Here is a 20,775-nt window from a genome sequence, read left to right as displayed (position 1 = left end):
GTTGTCACAATCACGGAATTATAAGTAAACATTTCTTTCAAACATTTCGTTCAATCATGTTATTTAAATTTAAAAAAAAACCCAAAACTTTTTCTTTCTTTCTTTCTTTCTTTTTTAAAGGAAGGAGTCTTGTCAAGCCCCTTCACACGTCCCCAGAACAAGTTAGTACTGAGCCCACTGGGCCACCGTCCACAGGTAGGCCGTCCAACGCTCGCTTGCGTCGCGAAGAGCCACTCCCTCTGCTCCTTGCACTCCCTCCGCCCCACTTCCCCCTCCAGGCCCCGCCCCGTACCGGTGCGCCTGCGCACGGGCGAACACGTGGCTGCCGCGGAGCCAGAGCAGCAATGGCGGCGGGTGGCGGAGGTGTTGCGGACCCCTTCTCCCCCGCGGGCGTCCCCTGCGCCTTCTCCCCGCAAAGCCAGGCCTATTTCGCTTTAGCGTCTACAGACGGTCACCTGAGAGTGTGGGAGACAGTCAGCAACCGGCTGCACCAGGAGTACGTGCCTTCCGCGCACCTCAGCGGTACCTGCACCTGCCTGGCCTGGGCGCCAGCGCGGCTGCAGGCCAAGGTAAAGCGAGCTGGATGGCGCGGGGCGGGTGGCCGCTCAGCCTCAGCCTCAGCGTTTCGCGGCCTGGCGGCGCGCGATCCGTCATCGCGCGTGGCCCTCCGAGGCCCGGGGCGAGGAGGCACAGAGCGCGGTGGAGGCGCGCGCTGGGCCCACACCGTCAGCCCCGTGCGTGGCCTGTCCTGAGGGCAACGAGAGAGGGCGCGGCCGGATCCGACGGGCAGCGGACCGAAGCCCTCCTGGCGGGCTCCATGTGGTCTGGGCCCAGCCGTCGCGGGGGCCGCCATGTTCGCCGAGGCCCCGGGTCCCCCAGGAGCGGCTTCCTGCTACCAGGCCTGGCTCTTCTGCTTGCGCTTTTCAGAGCTCTGGCTTTTGACAGAGCCCCACCTTGGGGCTGTATTGTTCTTCTCCGACCCCTACCCAGCTCATCGGCCTTGCGCTGGGCAGTTAGAATGAACAAGTCTATTTCCTTGCTTCCGGACACCCCCCTCCACCCCCCACTCTTGGGGTCCGGCTCACCACGTGTTCTCTTCCACGTCCAGGATGTGACTATTTGAAAGTGTTGACTTTTCCCAGACTCGTTTCCATTGTAAGCCATCTGAACCTTCTTGCTTTTAAAGTTTTAACATCTGCTCGGCTCCCCCTTTATACATCCCCTTTTCCCCAAGTCTGAAGTCTGCATTAGGATATGGAGGTAAAGTGAGGTTGTAGTTTAACTTAACGAACGTGAGTCCAGGTGGAGTTTCTCTTACACGGGGCACTGCTGAGTTAGGGAAGGCTTCTCACTCTTAGGGAGTCAATGAAAGATGTCATTCACTGTGGAGTCACTTGGCTACATCAGCACTATTTCACACGCACGTGGGAACTGCGTGCATAAGGTAGCCAACCCGAATCAGTGCAGTGTGATTTGGAAGCATCAGGTAATGAGTTGTGTGGTATTTAGCTGACACTGTGTGTAAACCTTAAAAAGTTAGTATTTAAACACATACACACAAAAAAAGAAAAAAAAGTGTTTAGTATAGATCTTAACTCCACCTGACTATCCTAGGAAACTTTCTACTAACTTTTTAGGTTGAAAGTAGGGATACATCTAACTTGTTATACTTTGGATGAGTATGTTTAGGTGTTTTTCAGATATTAAGCTTGATTTTCAAAGTTTCTGGATGAAGTGACTCCTGTTGATCATTAAAGAGACCTTATCAGGGCCCTTAAGTCAAGCACAAAACTAGGACTTTAAAAAAAATCAGTTGTCATTAAGGTGACAGCACTCTGCATATTTCTCCTTTTCAAATTTCTGTTTGTATTTTAACGGTCTTGTAAAGTGTTAATAATTCTAATGGTGAGGGGAAATGTGGAGCAGTGGTTAGATGCATGGACCCAAACTATACTTCCTCACTTTGAACCCAGGCTTGGCTTCATCGTAGGAATTGTGCCTCTAAATGGGAATAACAGTACTCACCTCATAGAGTGGTTGTGAAGGTTAACATACTTAATGATGCATAAAGCATTTAGAGTAGTTCTTGGTATGTAAGTGCTGCAAGTGTTAATTGTTGTTATTACCTCTTATTTGCATGGTTAGTCCTGCAAGGTAGATAAAGACTAACTTTTTGCTTTGTTCGTGAAGAAGAAACTGAGGCTTTGGAAAATTAAGCAACTTGCGAAAAACCAAAAATGGAACCAGGACTAGAATGCAGGTATTTAGAGCCCAACTCTATTATCTGGAACAAATCATTCATATTAGGCTGGCAGATATTTGTCACCCACTTGGTATTCTCTTGACTTACAATCATATTGTATGTGTCAGGAGTAAAACTTTTGCCTGGTCTTAAATTTCCTGTTAAAAGTCAGTTTTGGATTATTTATAGCAGTCTGATACAACAGAAAAATACCTAGATTTGGTTTCGTACCCAGGACTCAAACTTGTTTTGTCACCTTGAGCAAGTCACTTTACTTTTGGAGGCCTCCTTGAAAAAGAGTTGGACTACATTAAAAAAAAGTTCTAACAGGTTTCAGTGTCCTTTTACTTGTATGCTCTCACTTTAGTCACCTGACTCTGTGAAATGCCCTGTAATTGTTACATTTTTAAAAACTGAGAATCAGAACTAAGTTTAAATGACTTCTCCAAAGCCTTATTAACCAATGAAGTAGCTGTAGCCACTAGAGTCAAAGTACTTTGACTCCTGGGCCAGTGCTCTTACTGTAACCTTAGATCTTCAGTCACAGAATTGAGAGTTGGGAGGATGTGATTTTTAAAGATAGCGGTTGCTACAAATCACTCTTCATTTTCTGCCTTTGCTCCCAGGTCCCTGGGTTATGATCCTTGCCACTTAAGTTTTAAGATGCTCTCTTAAGCCCTTATTTTACATGTAAATCAGTTTGTAGGAGTATTCTGCATCTGGTTCAGTAACTGGCAGTTTGCCACCCAAGGACAAAGTTTGGTGACATTACTCTTATCAGTGGAGAAAAATGAGTTGGTGCTGGGTTTCTTGGGTAACAGGAGCTAAAGCAGTGGTTCATAAATTTTTATAAAAATTAGATTGCTTCTTGGTCACAAAATGATTATAATTCTTTGCATTTATGTCACAGTAGGTTTTAGAAGATTTTTGTATATATCATATAGCTGAGCATTTTATTTGGGTGATGGAGCCTGGGGGGAAGAGGACCTCAGATGATGATGAGAAAAGTGCAAGGAGATGGATTGATGGACTATGCATGGGTGCTGTTTTTAGAGTTCCTCAGGTTTATATGTGTAAACTGAGGCTGAGATGGTAAATGATATGCCAGAGGCACACAGTAAGTGGCTGAGCTACCCAGGAACTGACCCTGCTATTTCATTGCTCCTTTAATTCCAAACTTTTCAATTTTTCCTTCTCTAACTGCTGTAGAGCCCTGAAGAAACAGACTGGCTACCACAATAAATGCATTTATGTTACTTTGCTGTCGCTGTAGTTAAAATGACCCCATATGGCTTAGTGCTTATTAAAGGAGGCACATGGCATTTCAGGCATTGGACAGGGCAAGCACAGCAGCATTAAGGATGTTTCTAGGAAAAATCTGAGCATCCCCAGTCCTAACCCTTAGGGACGCAGCACAGTCCAGTTGTGTTCCTGTATGATGCTCTGTCGTACGGTCTCTCCAGTGTTTAAACTTCAAAAGGCTATGGTTTGCCTAATAAATCTTATTGGCAGAAATAGAAGTTCCTGTGTATTAGAATTTGTTTTTGATGTACATACTGTAGGTAATTACATGTAAAATGCACACATTTTGTTCATTGTTACCTATGAAACTTAGACATTTGCCAGAGTAAGTGACAGTTAAGATAGGCCAAGAAATGGCATAGGAGACTAATTGCAGAGTGAAACTTGAAACTTTGCCGTAATTTTCAGTGACTAGAGGTCAGTATTTTTCACAAATGGGTTTTGAACCATTAGTGGATTGTGAAATAGATTTGGTGGGTTGTGACAGCATTACAATGATGAAGTAGACAATATTAGAATGTATTTTGCATGGTAAAGGATAAGTTTTTTGGTGAAACTTGTTTCAGCTATATACACGTTTTTATGAGTGTGTGTATTGGTTTTCCATGTAAACTCTTTTCTTACTCTGGGATCTTAGTCTAAAGAGTCAGGGCTTAACTGGATGTGCTTTTCCCCTCTGTCTTCACTTCATTTGTACTATGCCTTGCGTTTATAAATCATGCACATTTAGACTCACTCAGCCTTCTGATTGCCTTCTGGATCAAATACTGCTTTCTTGAGACTGCTGTTGGCATTTATTGCTTAGCTCGGTCAGCCCCTCACATTGGAAAAGACTATTTAGTCTAAGTAATAGACCAAATCCTTTTGGTCTTCGTTCCTGGTACTTTCTGGAACTCAGATTTTCTTTTTTTGTTTGTTTTTGTTCTTTTTTTCGGTCACGCCACGAGGCTTGTGGGGTCTTTGTTCCCTGACCAGGGATCGAACCTGGGCCCCTGCAGTGAAAGCGCCAGAGTCCTAACCACTTGACCTCCAGGGAGTTCCCTGGAACTCAGATTTTCTGATTACAGATATATGAACTAAATTTTTAGCCTACCCTATCCATTCACTTTATATATTCACACATGTAATTAATGTGCACATGACATGAAACAAAGCAGTATGACTAAGACATTAAAGAAGAAATACAGACAATTCAGATATACTGTGTCTGAAAGAAGAGGTTTTTGTGGAGAGATCATATTTGAGGTGGACCTTGAAGCAAGGATCGATTTTTAACCAAATTGATAATTGAGACGGATAGAAAAAGGCCCCTCCCAAAAGAGGAAAAAGCAAATGGGAAAGTGTATTCGTGATTAGGGAGTGCAATGTAAGGATGGAATTGGAAATAAGACTGGAAAAGGTGGTTTGGAGGCAAATTGTGGATGCTTTTGAATGCCAAACAGTTTTGTTTTTGTTTTTTTGGGGGTACGCGGGCCTCCCACTGCTGTGGCCTCTCCCGTGGTGGAGCACAGGCTCCAGACACGCAGGCTCAGTGGCCATGGCTCATGGGCCCAGCCGCTCCGCAGAATGTGGGATCCTCCCGGACCGGGGCACGAACCCGCATCCCCTGCATCTGCAGGTGGACTCTCAACCACTGCACTACCAGGGAAGCCCTACCAAACAGTTTTTTTGATTTACTCTTCTCTGGGGAGTCATTGAAATTTTTGATCACAGAAATAACAGGTTCTGATAGAAAATGCCAACAAAAGTCTGTCATAATCTATAATCATCAGTACCACTAAACTCTTGGTTTCAGAAATATTTAGTAATGGGGTAATAGTTAAAATATTAGATTTCACTAAAATGCACATTGGTTATATAAACTTCTTATCTGGTTGATGTCTTACTTTTTTGGACATGCACATCCTGCTGAATGGGAAGTTATTTTTAAAAAGATCATCCAACTCGGAGAAAACATACATGAGTCATTAGTTCTTTGAGGTTAATTAACTGGATTATTATTTAGGTTTAGACCAGTGATCCTCAAAATTGGGCATAGATTCTGTGATACTCCTACCACTAGCCTCTGCTTGCTTCTCCTAAAAATAGAGATTTTGCTGATAGGGAAATCAGGGCTTTGAATATGTTAACGTTTAATTTCTAAAATTTCTTTGTGCTTTTTAATGCAAATTCACATCTGCAGAAAAACATATACATATTTGGACCAGCCTATGTTTCATACGTTAGAAACCTCATTGTAGATAATTTTAATTTGATTTGGGGAAAACCAAGAATAGAAGAAATACTTTCTAGAATCTTTCAGAGGAAGTTTTCTGATGAGGTAGTAGTAGTAGGTTGGTATAATTTCCTCTATTGTCCTTGCCTGAGATAGGTGTTTATGTCCATAACCTTATGCAGAAACCACATTTGCCCTCTGGAATCATTCAGAGGCGGCTTTAGAAATTCATGTAACTGAAGGTGGGGCCTAGGACATTTCCTGACTAAGAATGTTACTGAGGGGACGGGACCATCAGACGTTTTTATACTTTGGCTATTAATTGTGACTTCTCTTTTGAGTTTATTAATGTGGATACATTTCTTAGGACTTGCAAAATGTTCATTATTTTTTCTGTATTTAAAGTTATCTTATTTTTTGTTAAATCTTTTAACTTTTTGTTGACTTAGAGCGTCCAATGAATCAAATTCTTCAAATGTAACATCTCTAGAGGATAACTAAGAGAAAAAAAATGGAAAATGCCTTATAAATTTGCTCCTTGATTTTCTTTATGCACTGGTAACATCGTAGTTTTCATTGGTGGTTTTCTGGGTTGGGCAGATTTTATGTATCCTGGGCCGCTTTTTTGTGCTATGGAGCAAAGATCTTCCACTGTGGAGAAAATGTTCTCTTTTCTGTAATATTGGTCTCTTTTACACTAAAAGAATGGATTTCTCAGAACTTTATGCTAAAACATAGGCTAGCAAGCTTTAATTTTAAAAAATTATGAACATATGGAAGAAAAGTTTCAAAATTATAAATTATTACTCAGCATTATAAACTCTAAAGTAGTACTCTAAAGTTGTGGCCAGTTGGCTGTCTTTCCGATGGATAGATGAGCTGCTCGTTTCATTTTTTGAATTAAATCAAAGAAGTCTTGGGCTGTTTGACACTAGATTGAAACTTGTGCCTCTTAAGTCATTAGAATCACGAAGACAACATGGAACTTTCATACTGACCCTTAAAGAGTCACTGGAACAACTTCTTTAGTGTGTGCTTTGCACTGCTGTACGAGTTACAACCATTTTTTGACTCTTAAGTGAGGTAATTGTATGTTTATAAATATAAAAACATTTGAGTCCCTTTTCCTGAAAATGAAGCCAGAATGCAAGGAAAGCTTTTGGGGGAGGGGGGAGGGGGAAAGCATTGGCTGCTTGTGTATGGATCTGTAATCTCTTTGCTTCGGAGTGGAGGCTTCACTTGGACCTGTTGGGAATGGTTGGTTTCCGAGAAGTGGAAGCAGCATTGAGGCTGTTCGGACTTGTTAAGAGTAGAATACTACTACTCCTTTCAGAGAGGTAGGAGATGGGGACAGAGTATTACGAGTTCTTTCCATTGGAGTAATCATTTTCTAAGTAGTGAGAAAGAAATCATCTGAGAGCAAATCACATCTCCACTTTAAAAAAAAAATTTTCTTAGAAGCAGTCACATTCATTTGTGGGCTAGTGGGCATTTGCATTTATGCATTAATGATGTTTCAGTGTTTGAAATAATAAAGTAAAAAATTGTTTTTTCTTTTTTTTCCAGGAAGGTCCACAGAGGAAAAAAAGGAAATCAGAAGTTATAGGGACAAGTAACCAGGTTGACTTGTTGGCTCTTGGTACAGCAGTTGGTAGTATTTTATTATACAGTACAGTAAAAGGAGAATTACACAGTAAATTGATAGTAAGTATGTGTGTGTGTGTGTGTGTGTGTATTATATAAAAGAGCGATGACAGGAAACTGATTATTAGAGACTTATTAAAAACAAAGCAGCTCAGGATATGCTATAGGATCTGCAGTATGGGGGCATTTTTCTGCCCTTCCCATATTTAAAATTTTGAACAGTAATATTTGTTAAAGCTGTGATAGGTAACTTAGTCATTATTATAGGTCAGGATATGAAGAGTGTGAAGAACTATTGACTAGGCTTAAAATAAGAAAGGGTAGAAAGAATTCTGAGTATCACAGACAGCAGCTGCAGAAGGAGCGCACCACCTCCAGGGCTAGGGAACGAGGGAGGTGGTGGAATTATTGCTGAAACTCAGACCTTTGAGAAGCAGGTATTGCTCTCTGTGCTGATGTCTCTGGAGGGAGAGTGGCCCCATAGACTTAAGGTCCAGACCTCTGAGGAGGGGGTTTTAGCTGACTGCTGGTGTCTCTGGTTCTCCAGGTGTTGAAAAAACTGCATATTGGGTTCAGCTGCTGCCAAAAGGATTGCCCCTGCTGGGGTGAAGAAATGTTGGGGTGATGCAAACTGGGAGACAGGAAGGAACACCTCCGTTGTTCCTCCTCCAGCCTTGTCTCCCTCCTGCACCCTTATTGGGGGAGCCTACTAACGATCCAGCTGGCAAAGCAGAAATGGGGTTTGCAGAGTCCCAGCCCCAGCGTCCAGAGCAGAGAAGTGAGGGCTTGGTGCTGCAAGACAGTAACTTAACTGGCATAATGTATTTCAGACTGTCTACTACAGTATGTTTTTGGTGTTCACTTAACTCCTGTCTGTATATAGGAATGCTTTCTGTATATATGAATAAAAGAATGTTTTCTCTTTTAAGTAACATCTATCCATAGACAATTTGGAACTACCTGAAGTTGAAAAGGGAAAACAATTATACCTAAGTTTATCACCGAGAGAACCTCTTTTGATAGATTGCATATTTCTTTGCTTTATGCATATGTTTAAAAAATACAGTTGGGTTCTCTCTATTTTGTATTCTGATATTTTCCTTTAAATTACAACATGAGTAATTTTCATATTTGTCGAGAACTAGTTATAAACGTTTTCAGTGACTGCATAAAATCCTGTAAATGGGGTAGTCCGTTGGTGGTTTAACTGTTACTGACTATTTAGGTAGTTTCCGATTTTTTGGTTATAAAACTCTTTTCTTCTTACACGGGTTCCCAGAATTACTAACCTGTAATTAATGAGTCAAAGGTGTGAGTGTTAAGCCTTTTTATACATAGTATAACAATTTTCTGAAAGCTTTTCTAATTTGTACTTGTATCAGCAGTGGAAGGACGGTACGTGTATTTCAGTGGTGTTTTTGCCATCGATTATTCCATTAAAGCAGCAGTAAGGCTAACAAAAAAAAACCCAGCTAATTTGATAGGTGAAAATTTTTATCTGATTTTATATCTGCATTTAAAAATATATCACTTGTTGGGACTTACCTGGTGGTGCAGTGGTTAAGAATCCGCCTGCCAATGCAGGGGACACGGCTTCGAGCCCTGGTCCGGGAAGATCCCACATGCCGCGGAGCAACTAAGCCTGTGCACCACAACTACTGAGCCTGCCCTCTGGAGCCCGTGAGCCACAACTACTGAGCCCGCATGCCACAACTACTGAAGCCCACGTGCCTAGAGCCCATGCTCTGCAATAAGAGAAGCCACCGCAATGAGAAGCCCGCACACAGCAACGAAGAGTAGCCCCTGCTTGCCGGAACTAGAGAAAGCCCGCGTGCAGCAATGAAGACCTAATGCAGCCAAAAATTAATAAATAAATTTATTTAAAAAATAAAAATATAACACTTGTTTTTATATTAAAGATTATAAAAATAATATACAACTGAAAAAAATTTAAAGCATTCAGAGGTATATGTAAAGGAAATCTCCCTTTGTTCCTCCTTCCTCCAAGTTGAGTGTGGTCCTCGTGGGCTTTTACCCCACTATAGTTTGGGTCCCATCCTTTGATTTGGTCAGTTTTCTGTGGTCAGTACGTACCTAGTATCTGGTGCACTGTGATAGCTGCTTTACTCAGTTACTGTGGCTGCAGACATGATGCTGATGGAGCCTAGAACTCCTTTTTAGATCAATTTGATACCTCCCAGGATTATATATAAATCTTTAGCAGGGAATGAGTTTATTAGAAAGGAACCAAGAGGGTCAGGGCAAGGAGTGTTGGGATGACGTGGTGAGGTAGAAAGGGCCCAGGCTTTGGAACTAGTCTATCCTGAGGTTGAATCCTGCTAGTTATATGATCAAGGATAAGTAATATAACTTCTCATCTCTTCAGTATTATATAACCTACGTTGCATGACTTTGAGATTTAGACATAACTATATATTGAAAGTGCCTAGTGTAGTGCCTGGCATGTAATTGGTATTGAGTAAATGTTTGTTGAATGAGTAACTAATGAATGAGTGGACACTTGCTAGATTGCTTTCCAAAAAGGTACGCTAGCCCCTAGCAACGTATGATAGTGCCCTGTAATCTTACCAGGGTGGATATTATAATGCTAAACAAATTGGTAGATGAACAGACTAAAAATGTCACTTTGTTTTGCTTTGTATCTCTTGAATTACTATTAAAAATTTTCTTACTGAATTCTTTCTATGGAATTTATCTGTTCATATCCTTTGTTCAGTTCTTTGTGTGTGTGGCTATAATGTAGGACTTAGTTCTTTGAGTAGATAGCTCGTAGGAAGGAAGGGAAGTAACTGAACTTAGCATTTAAAAATATTTTTCTTTTGGATTTCCCTGGTGGCGCAGTGGTTAAGAATCCGCCTGCCAATGCAGGGGACACGGGTTCAAGCGCTAGTCCGGGAAGATCCCACGTGCCACGGAGCAGCTAAGCCCGTGTGCCACAACTACAGAACCTGTGTTCTAGAGCCTGCGAGCCACAACTACTGAGCCGTGCACCACAACTACTGAAAGCCTACGCTCCTAGATCCCATGCTCCGCAACAAGAGAAGCTGCTGCAATGAGAAGCCCGCGCGCCGCAACGGAGAGTAGACCCTGCTCACCACAACTAGAGAAAGCCCACGCACAGCAACAAAGACCCAACGCAGCCAAAAAATAAATATTTTTGAAAAATATTTTTCTTTTGAGATGGGAGCAATCTGTATGATGGAAGTAGTGATTTTGAGTTTTAACTTTTATGCTTAGATGTGTACACAGTGGTGACTCATTGTATGTATATTTAATGTGAATTCAGATGGAAAGAATGAAAATAATTGCTCACAGCGTAGGTGACTTAGCACCTTAATTCTGCTGAATGAGCTTGTCCTGGAATGTGTGTGAGACAGGAGACTTGAATTTGCTCTTTCCCAGTTGATTTCGCCATTCCTGTGTGCCTCTGAGTGAGCCAGCATCTTGCTGTGCTGAGTGTGTTTAAAGTTTCATATGGTATGAGCTGCAACACAAGGAAACATTTAGTGTTTCCCTGAAGGAACATTGATTTTTAAAGTTGAGAGATAGTTTTGGTATAAAGGGATTTTCAAGGATAGTTTTAACTAGACATGCTTTTAAACCCTTTAAGATTTGACTTTATTAGTTCACTCAAGTGTCCCAATCTTTTTGCCACTGTACATGAAGCATTTTATCATGCTTAGTGCTGGCATTCCTGTCAAAAGCAGGTGGCATTTAGGACTAGTGTCGTTTGACTTATGATGTAGAAGTATGTTTTTCTAGCAGAGGAGAAGGGAAAGTTAACATTTGATAAAGTTATAGAAGATTTATCTCATTTTTGATATTGGAAATGGATAGATGCATTTTAGTTAGGTTAATGGGTAGGCTTTTTTAGTTAGGTTAAGGCCTAACATTTTAGTTAAGTGTTTAGTAATGATTCTAGGGTGCATATTGTCATAACAGATGAGCTTTATTTTTTTCTTTTAATTTTTTAAAAAATCTGCAGAGTGGTGGACATGACAACAAAGTCAATTGCATACAGTGGCATCAAGACAATGGCTGTTTGTATAGTTGTTCAGATGACAAACATATTGTGGAATGGAACACACAGACGTGCAAAGTAAAGTGGTGAGTAACATTGATGGTTCTGGGGTAACTTGGTTACTGTTTGGGAATGCTTTAGAGTTTGACGAATCAAGACTATATTCTTGATGTAAGTAAAGTTTGATATTGGACACAGTGGGGAATGTAGACACTAGTAAGGTTACAGACTGTTCTCAAGGAACATTTAATCAAATTGGACATGGAAGATTTTAACAGAAAAGTTAAATAATGGTACAAGAGTAAAATAACTGCACAAGAGATGCCATAAGGTAGCAAGTAATTACTGGTCAAATGATTAGGATAGTGTTGGGAAGGCCTGGTGGAAGAGAAGGGTTTTCAACTGGGTCTTCTAGGAGAGGTAAGATTTGGAAAGAAGAGGGTGGGAGGATCCTTTTGAGGGTGGAGATGTGGCAGGAACAAAGGCTAGGCGAAAGGGAAGTTAAAGATTTACTTGGAACCCAGTAGAGGCATTTAGAGGAGGCCCATATTAGGGAATAATGGTTGGTGGAGGATATGAGCCAAAGTAGCTTATAAGAGAGTCTGGCCTTAAGTGTCATAGATAAAAATCTCAGACAGCTCTTCTAGTTCAAGCACCTAATACTGTGATTGACTGCATAGTAGATGCTCAATGAATGTAGACAGTTGAATGCGGTTGAACTTATGTGGATGAGGACCCTAAGGAGGATAATGTTGCCCATGGCCTTACAGCTAATAAGTGGCAGGGGAGTTCTAATCTTGCTGTCTTGAATTCTGGCACAGTGTTTTTCTACTGTAGTCAAACTTCTTTGGTGGAGTTTTAGATTCTGTTTGGTAAGCATGAGACACTGAAGGTCAATGTCTTGGGAACAGAGTAACCAAAATAATGCTCTAGGAAGAAAATTTGCTAGCACTGTGTAAAATATATGGGAAGGAGCTAGTGCACAGGCAGAGAAGCTAGATCCCGGGTGGTGGTTGTAATAGTCCGGGTGTAGGATGGTAAGAGTGGGAAGAAAGAATGGAAAAGGTACCAACCAAGAAGAATCTTGGGTAGGATTGGGGGAGGGGGTGCTATTGAGTGAAGAAAGGAGTTAAATAAAATGTAACTAAGTTTACAGCTTTCTGAACTTACTAGGTGTCTAGTGGTGCAGTTAATAGAAACTCAGAAGAGGGAAGTGGTTTTAGAGTTTCTAAGCAAATTGAAGTAACACATGAAAGGCAAGACCCAGCAGAAGGGGTGGTGATAGAGGCTTAGAATTTTAAGGAGGGTTTGGGGCTGGAGGGGCAGAGAATAATCATTTGCCTAGAGGTTCAGTAAGTTCATTCCATTTACCTGCGGTGGTAGTTTCCATACTCATAGTTGTAAAGAGACGCCTGTGGAGATTCTCATCCACTAGGTCAGGGGTGGGGCCCATGCAGCTGTATTTTTTTTTTTTTTTTTTTTGCAGTATGCGGGCCTCTCACTGTTGTGGCCTCTCCTGTTGCGGAGCACAGGCTCTGGACGCGCAGGCTCAGCGGTCATGGCTCACGGGCCCAGCCGCTCCGCCGCATGTGGGATCCTCCCGGACTGGGGCACAAACCCCTGTCCCCTGCATCGGCAGGCGGACTGTCAACCACTGTGCCACCAGGGAAGCCCGCAGCTGTACTTTTTAAATGCTGTCTGGATGAGAGTTCACCAAGTCACATTCTTCACATAGGGACTAATAATGTTCAAGGCACCGTTCAACATATTATACACAGTATTGTATTTGTAACACTGCGAGGTGGTCTCCATCCCTGTTTTACAGTTAAGAAATAGGTTGAATCACAGCCTGAGCTTTCATCCAAACTGTCCTGTCTCATACAATATTTTGTTTCCAGTTTCATTCTTGGCATTCTTATGCTATAGGTAACTGAGTTTATTTTCCATTTTAGGTATTATCTGTTGATTTCCTACTATAGAGGATGAGGATTTAGTTCTTAGCCTCTACCTTTTTCTGTCCCCATTTTCCCGATATTGTAATGTCACACTTTGATTAAGCAGTATTCATTGTTCACATTATGCCTAATTAACTATTGTTACAGATGAGACTTGGACTGTACTGTTTATATTCTGGCACAGAATTTTGCTTTTCTTGGGGTTTATAATTGCTTTATTGTTCATTTGCTTAGTTTTGTATATACCTGTCATTAGTTCAGTCTCATTCCTGCAATAGTGTAAATCTCAATTTATTTTCAGACACATCAGTTAATCAATCAGTTATTTAATCTTTGGAGGCTTCCCTCGAGTTTCATTTATTTCTTGGCGGACTTCTCTGCCTTCTTCCAGTGATTATCCTGAGATTTCCTTTCATCATCTTGAAAATTCTCTTGCCAGATGGAGCCTCTGTTTCCTGGATCCCATTTTTCTCTTTGTTGGTTTATTCCTTCTTTTTGGTGACACACACAAATTGGTAGCTTCCTGGAAGACAAGCAAAATCTCAATTGATAATTTGAAGATACAGACTTTTGGGTTGGAAATAATTCCCCTCAGCATTTTTTTAAAAATTATTTATTTATTTATTTATTTATTTTTGGCTGCGTTGGGTCTTCATTGCTGCGCGCGGGCTTTCTCTCGTTGGCGGCGAGCAGGTGGTTACTCTTCGTTGCGGTGCGCAGGCTTCTCATTGCAGTGCCTTCTCTTGTTGCGGAGCACGGGCTCTAGGCGCTTGGGCTTCAGTAGTTGTGGCTCGCGGGCTCTAGAGCGCAGGCTCAGTAGTTGTGGTGCATGGGCTTAGTTGTCCTCTGCATGTGTGATCTTCCCAGACCAGAGCTTGAACCCGTGTCCCCTGCATCGGCAGGTGGATTCTTAACCACTGCGCCACCAGGGAAGCCCTCCCCTCAGGATTCTGAAGCATTGGTTCGTTGGTTTTTTGGCTTTCATTGTTCATTATTTTTATATTTTAAAATATCCTGTGCTTTTTTTCTTCAGTCAGTGAATTATGTTGGCACTTGAGGGACCTTTTAGCCTGGGAATTCATGCTCTGCGTTCTTCTCATACTGTGTATTTGATAATTTCATTCCTTCTCTTTTCTTTGATCTTTCTCTTATACTACATACTGTTATTTAGGTGTTATATCTCCTGGACTAATCCTTTTGGTCTCTTAACCTTATTTTCATTTTCTCTTTTGTCTTTTTCTTCTGTTACCTGGGAAATTGCTTCAATTTCACCTTCTAAATCTTGTATCGAAATTTTAAGTTTCTCTAAATTTTTAACCTCTGGGAGCTGTTTTTCGTTCTTCGAGTATTTCTTTTTTGTTGTGTCATGTTTCTGTCATGTGTATAATATTTTCTAACTCTCTGAAGATATTATAGGATTTAAACTTTACTTTTCGTCATCTCCCTCTTGAGAATGTGTTTTAATTTTTGTTTGATTTTGGTTTCTTTCATGTTAAAGGCATTCTTCAAGTGACTGGAGATCCTCAGCTGCCTGTTGGTTTTCGAAAATGAAACATTGAAAAGCTGATTGGAAAGCCATTGTGGGTGTGTGGCTCAGTTGCTGGGCTTCATTTGTAGAGTGATTGGGAGGCCTTCAGTATCAGGATGTGTAGGTCATCCCTCTGGAACCTGTCGCATTTCCCAGAGAGGAATCTTCTGATCTAGTGCTTTTCAAGCTTTAATGTGCACATATGTTATGTATGTTTACAGATCTGATTTAGTAGGTCTAGGTTGGGGCTTGGGAATTCTAACAAGTTCCCAGTTTCTGCTGATGGAGAAGGGTTGCACAAGTAACAGGGGACAGGGGTGTGGTGGTGTTGGCTCTGTGCTGGCCTTTTCAGTGCTCAGTGGCGAAATAGATTCAGGAAGCTTGTCAGGATGTTGATCATGTCTTTTTTTTTAAAGTGTGTCAATTCAGTGAGTAGATGTTGAATAAGGAATACAGGTGAGTGTTGAAGCTCTGGGAATTGGTGAGAAATTGTCAAGAATGTTAGGAACCAATGAGGGTAAAGGAAAAGTTTTCATACATTATTGTTGCATTTCCTTGATTATTGGTGAGGTTGGGTGTTTTCATGTTTATTGACAGTTGTGTTTCTTCTATGAATTGCTTGTTTATATATCCTTTGTCTATTTTTATTTTGAGTTTTTTTTTAAACTCAAGGAGTTCTTTCTTGAATACAAAGAGCTATTTATGTATTCTGAGTATTCTTTGCCTATATATTTTTTTCTCTTTTTTAATAGGTCTTTATTGGAGTATAATTACTTCACAATACTGTGTTAGTTTCTGTTGCACAACAAAGCGAATCAGCCATATACATACACATGTCCCCATATCCCCTCCCTCTTGAGCCTCCCTCCCATCCTCCCTATCCCACCCCTCTAGGTCATCACAAAGCACCAAGCCGATCTCCCTGTGCTATGCTGCTGCTTCCCACCAGCCAACTATTTTACATTCGGTAGTGTATGTATGTTGATGCTACTCTCACTTCGCTCCAGCTTCACCCTCCTACCCCATGTCCTGAAGTCCATTTTCTATGTCTTATCTCTTTATTCCTTCCCTGCAACTAGGTTCATCAGTACAACTTTTTTTTAGATTCCATATATATGTGTTAGCATACGGTATTTGTTTTTCTCTTTCTGACTTACTTCACTCTGTATGAGAGACTCTAGGTCCATCCATCTCACTACAAATAACTCAATTTCGTTTCTTTTTATGGCTGAGTCTTTACCCATTCATCTGTCGATGGACATTTAGGTTGGTTCTATGTCCTAGCTATGGTAAATAGTGCTGCAGTGAACATTGTGGTACATGTCTCTTTTTGAATTATGGTTTTCTCAGGGTATATGCCCAGTAGTGTGATTGCTGGATCATATGGTAGTTCTATTTTTAGTTTTTTAAGAAACCTCCATAGTGTTTTCCATAGTGGTTGTATCAGTTTACATCCCCACCAACAGTGCAGGAGGGTTCCCTTTTCACCACACCCTTTCCAGCATTTATTGTTTCTAGATTTTTTGATAATGGTCATTCTGGCCAGCATGAGGTGTTACCTCATTGTAGTTTTGATTTGCATTTCTCTGATAATTAGTGATGTTGAGAATCTTTTCATGTGCCTCTTGGTCATCTGTATGTCTTCCTTGGTGAAATGTCTATTTAGGTCTTCTGCCCATTTTTTAACTGGATTGTTTGTGTTTTCGATATTGAGCTCCATGAGCTGTTTGTATATTTTGGATATTAATCCCTTGTCCATTGTTTCATTTGCAAATATTTTCTCCATTCTGAGGGTTGTCTTTTTGTCTTGTTCATGGTTTCTGTTGCTGTGCAAAAGCTTTTAGGTTTAATTAAGTCCCATTTGTTTATTTTTGTTTTTATTTCCATTACTGTAGGAGGTTGGTCAAAAAGGAACTTGCTGTGGTTCACGTCAGAGTGTTTTTCCTATGTTTTCCTCTAAGAATTTTATAGTGTCTGGTCTTACATTTAAGTCTTTAATCCATTTGGAGTTTATTTTTGTGTATTGTGTTAGGTAGTGTTCTGATTTCATTCTTTTACATGTAGCTGTCTAGTTTTCCCAGCACCACTTATTGAAGAGGCTGTCTTTTCTCCATTGTGTGTTCTTACCTCCTTCGTTGTAAATTAGGTGCCCATATGTGCATGGTTTTATCTCTAGGTATTCTGTCTTGTACCATTGATCTATATTTCTGTTTTTGTGCCAGTACCATACTGTTTTGATTACTGTAGCTTTGTGGTGTAGTTTGAAGTTGGGGAGGCTCATTCCTCCAACTCCATTTTTCTTTCTTAAGATTGCTTTGGCTATTCAGGGTCTTTTGTGTTTCCATACAAATTGTAAAATTTTTTGTTCTAATTCTGTGAAGAATGCCATTGGTAGTTTGATAGGGATTGCACTGAATATGTAGATTGCTTTGGGTAGTATAGTCATTTTCACAATATTGATTCTTCCAGTCCAAGGACACAGTATATTTCTCCATCTGTTTATGTCATCTTTGATTTTTTTCGTCAGTGTTTTATAGTTTTCGGAGTACAAGTTTTTCGCCTCCTCAGGCAGGTTTATTCCTAGGTATTTTATTCTTTTCGTTGCAGTGGTAAATGGGAGTGTTTCCTTACTTTCTCTTTCTGCTATTTTGTTGTTGGTTTATAGGAATGCAAGAGATTTCTGCATTTATTTTGTATCCTGCAACCTTACCAAATTCATTGATTAGTTCTAGTAGTTTTCTGGTGCCATCTTTAGGATTTTCTATGTATAGTATCATGTCATCGGCAAACAGTGACAGTTTTACTTCTTGTCCAATTTATATTCCTTTTATTTCTTTTTCTTCTCTGATTTCTGTGGCTAGGACTTCCAAAACTATGTTGAATAATAGTGGTGAGAGTGGACATCCTTGTCTTGTTCCTGATCTTAGTGGTCACTTTCAGTTTTTCACCATTGACTGATGCTTTCTGTGAGTTTGTCTTATGTGGCCTTTATTATATTGAGATAGGTTCCTCTATGCCCATTTTCTGGAGAGTTTATCATAAATCAGTGTTGAATTTTGTCAAAAGCTTTTTCTGCATCTATTGAGATGATCATATGGTTTTTATTCCTTAATTTGTTAATGTGGTGTATCACATTGATTGATTTGCGTGTATTGACGAATCCTGTCATCCCTGGGATAAATCCCACTTGATCATGGTGTATGATCCTTTTTTAATGTGCTGTTGGATTCTCTTTGCTAGTATTTTGTTCAGGATTTTTGCATCTATGTTCATCAGTGATATTGGTCTATAGTTTTCTTTTTTTGTAGTATCTTTGTCTGGTTTTGGTATCAGGGTGATGGTGGCCTCATAGAATGAGTTTGGGAGTGTTCCTTCCTCTGCAATTTTTTGGAAGAGTTTGAGAAGGATGTGTGTTAGCTCTTCTGTAAATGTTTGATAGAATTCACCTGTGAAGCCATCTGGTCCTGGACTTTTGTTTGTTGGAAGATTTTTTAATTACGCTTTCAATTTCATTACTTGTGATAAGTCTGTGTAGATTTTCTAATTCTTCCTGGTTCAGTCTTGGAAAATTGTACGCTTCCAAGAATTTGTCCATTTCTTCGTGGTTGTCCGTTTTATTGGCATATAGTTGTTTGTAGTAGTCTCTTATAATCCTTTGTATTTCTGCAGTATCAGTTGTGATTTCTCCTTTTTCATTTCTAATTTTATTGATTTGCGTCCTCTCCCTTTTTTTCTTGATGAGTCTGGCTAAGGGTTTATCAATTTTGTTTATCTTCTCAAAGAACCAGGTTTTAGTTTTATTGATCTTTGCTATTGTTTTCTTTGATTCTATCTGCTCGATCTTTATGATTTCTTTCCTTCTACTGACTTTGGGTTTTCTTTGTTCTTCTTTCTCTAGTTGTTTTAAGTGTGGGGTTAGATTGTTTATTTGAGATTTTTCTTGTTTCTTGAGGTGAGATTGTATTGCTATAACCTTCCCTCTTAGAACTGCTTTTGCTGCGCCCCATAGGTTTTGGGTCATCGTGTTTTCATTGTCATTTGTTTCCATGTTTTGTTTTTTTGTTTTTTTTTTTTGCGGTACGCGGGCCTCTCACTGTTGTGGCCTCTCCCATTGCGGAGCACAGGCTCCAGACGTGCAGGCTCAGCGACCATGGCTCACTGGCCCAGCCGCTCCGCGGCATGTGGGATCGTCCCAGACTGGGGCACGAACCCGTGTCCCCTGCATCGGCAGGCAGGCTCTCAACCACTGTGCCACCAGGGAAGCCCCAGTATTTTTTTAATACTTTTAATCGGTTAGTTTTGGTTTAATTTATTAAGTTTAGTGTGTATGTAATATAAGACAGGAATCTAATTTTGTTTTTCCAAATGAGTAATTTGACATATTCCAGTGTGACTGGCAGAGCAATATGTTTTCTTCCACTTTAGAACTAACCTTTTTTCGTAAGAAGATTGCTCCTGTTACTTCTGTTTTTTGTTTTTAAATTAATTTATTTTTGGCTGCACTGGCTCTTTGTTGCTGCACATGGGCTTTCTCTAGTTGCAGCGAGCAGGGGCTAGTCTTCGTTGCGGTGTGTGGCTTCTCACTGCGGTGGCTTCTCGTTGTGTAGCATGGGCTCTAGGCACATGCGCTTCAGTAGTTGTGGCTCACAGGCTCTAGAGTGCAGTCTCAGTAGTTGTGGTGCACAGGCTTAGTTGCTCCATGCCATGTGGGATCTTCCTGGACCAGGGCTTGAACCCGTGTCCCCTGCATTGGTAGGCGGATTCTTAACCACTGTGCCACCAGGGAAGCCGTGCTACTGTTACTTCTTTTTTTTTTTTTTTACTTCTTGATTTTATAAGTGAATAGCCAAGCCAGGCTCCTTGTTGCTTATAAATAGCATTAACGTATGCAACCGCCTACAAAGACTCTTGCTGTTAATCATATTTGTGGTATTAGAAAGGAATCATTTTACCTAATTTATTTTATTTTATCAGCTAGGGGCGTATATTTGTGGATTTGGGGTAGAAATAATCTTTTTGTACTGTAGGTTGAGAGATCATTTGTGTTACTAAGTAAATTAAGTTCTCAACCTTCCAGAGAATGCAGGAACTATGGAGGGGATAGGATGGGTTCTACGTAGAGGTCCAGCCAGCATGGTAGTTTCCTGGGCATTAACAGGATCACCATGGATCACAGGAGACACAGCTATCCATTTTACATTCTTATAACTCTTATTAACCCATTTCCTGGTACCTCTTAAGATTCTCTGTCCTATTGGGGAAGCATTACCTTGATGATATGTCCAAGGTTGGTTACCTGAGTCAGGATTTTAGGGAATGCAGTTTGGCATAGAACCTTGAGTGGTATTTTTTTTTTTTTCTCTCTAGTTGCGGAAAGCTGGGGCTACTCTTTGTTGTGGTGCACGGGCTTCTCATTGCGGTGGCTTCTCTTGTTGCGGAGCATGGGCTCTAGGCGCGCGGGCTTCAGTAGTTGTGGCGCATGGGCTTAGTTGCCCCATGGCATGTGGGATCTTCCTGGACCAGGGCTCGAACCCATGTCCCCCGCATTGGCAGGCGGATTCTTAACCACTGCGCCACCAGGGAAGCCCCTTGAGTGGTATTTTTAATTCCTAGTTTGCCTTTTGTTTTCTTTTTGCTTTGAGTAAAGTTTCCTCCCCATTCATTGAGATGTTTTTATTTCTCTTCACAATACAGCAAATGGAAAGGTGATAATAGCAGCGTCAGTTCCCTGTGTATCAGCCCAGATGGAAAGATGTTGCTTTCAGCTGGTCGAACAATCAAACTATGGGTTTTGGAGACCAAAGAAGTCTACAGAGTGAGTGAATCAAATTAGTTGTAAGCATAACA

At 40.8% G+C, this 20,775-nt stretch overlaps 1 protein-coding gene across 1 annotated transcript in view; it reads left to right on the top strand.

Annotated features, from left to right (window-relative positions):
* Positions 1 to 301: 301 nt before the first annotated feature.
* WDR43 (WD repeat domain 43) overlaps positions 302 to 20,775 on the top strand; it is a 47,249-nt gene continuing 26,775 nt past the window's right edge. Inside the window, exons 1-4 of the mRNA XM_067703355.1 lie at positions 302 to 569; positions 7,326 to 7,463; positions 11,410 to 11,531; positions 20,623 to 20,743. Of these exons, the coding sequence (XP_067559456.1) occupies positions 345 to 569; positions 7,326 to 7,463; positions 11,410 to 11,531; positions 20,623 to 20,743 (606 nt within the window). The 5' untranslated portion in view covers positions 302 to 344. The remainder of the gene's footprint in view (positions 570 to 7,325; positions 7,464 to 11,409; positions 11,532 to 20,622; positions 20,744 to 20,775) is intronic.

The sequence above is a fragment of the Pseudorca crassidens genome, chromosome 14 (genome assembly GCF_039906515.1).
Source record: "Pseudorca crassidens isolate mPseCra1 chromosome 14, mPseCra1.hap1, whole genome shotgun sequence".
Taxonomy (NCBI): domain Eukaryota; kingdom Metazoa; phylum Chordata; class Mammalia; order Artiodactyla; family Delphinidae; genus Pseudorca; species Pseudorca crassidens.
The sequence above is the reverse complement of the archived record's forward strand: the minus strand, read 5'-3'. Positions and strand labels throughout refer to the sequence as shown.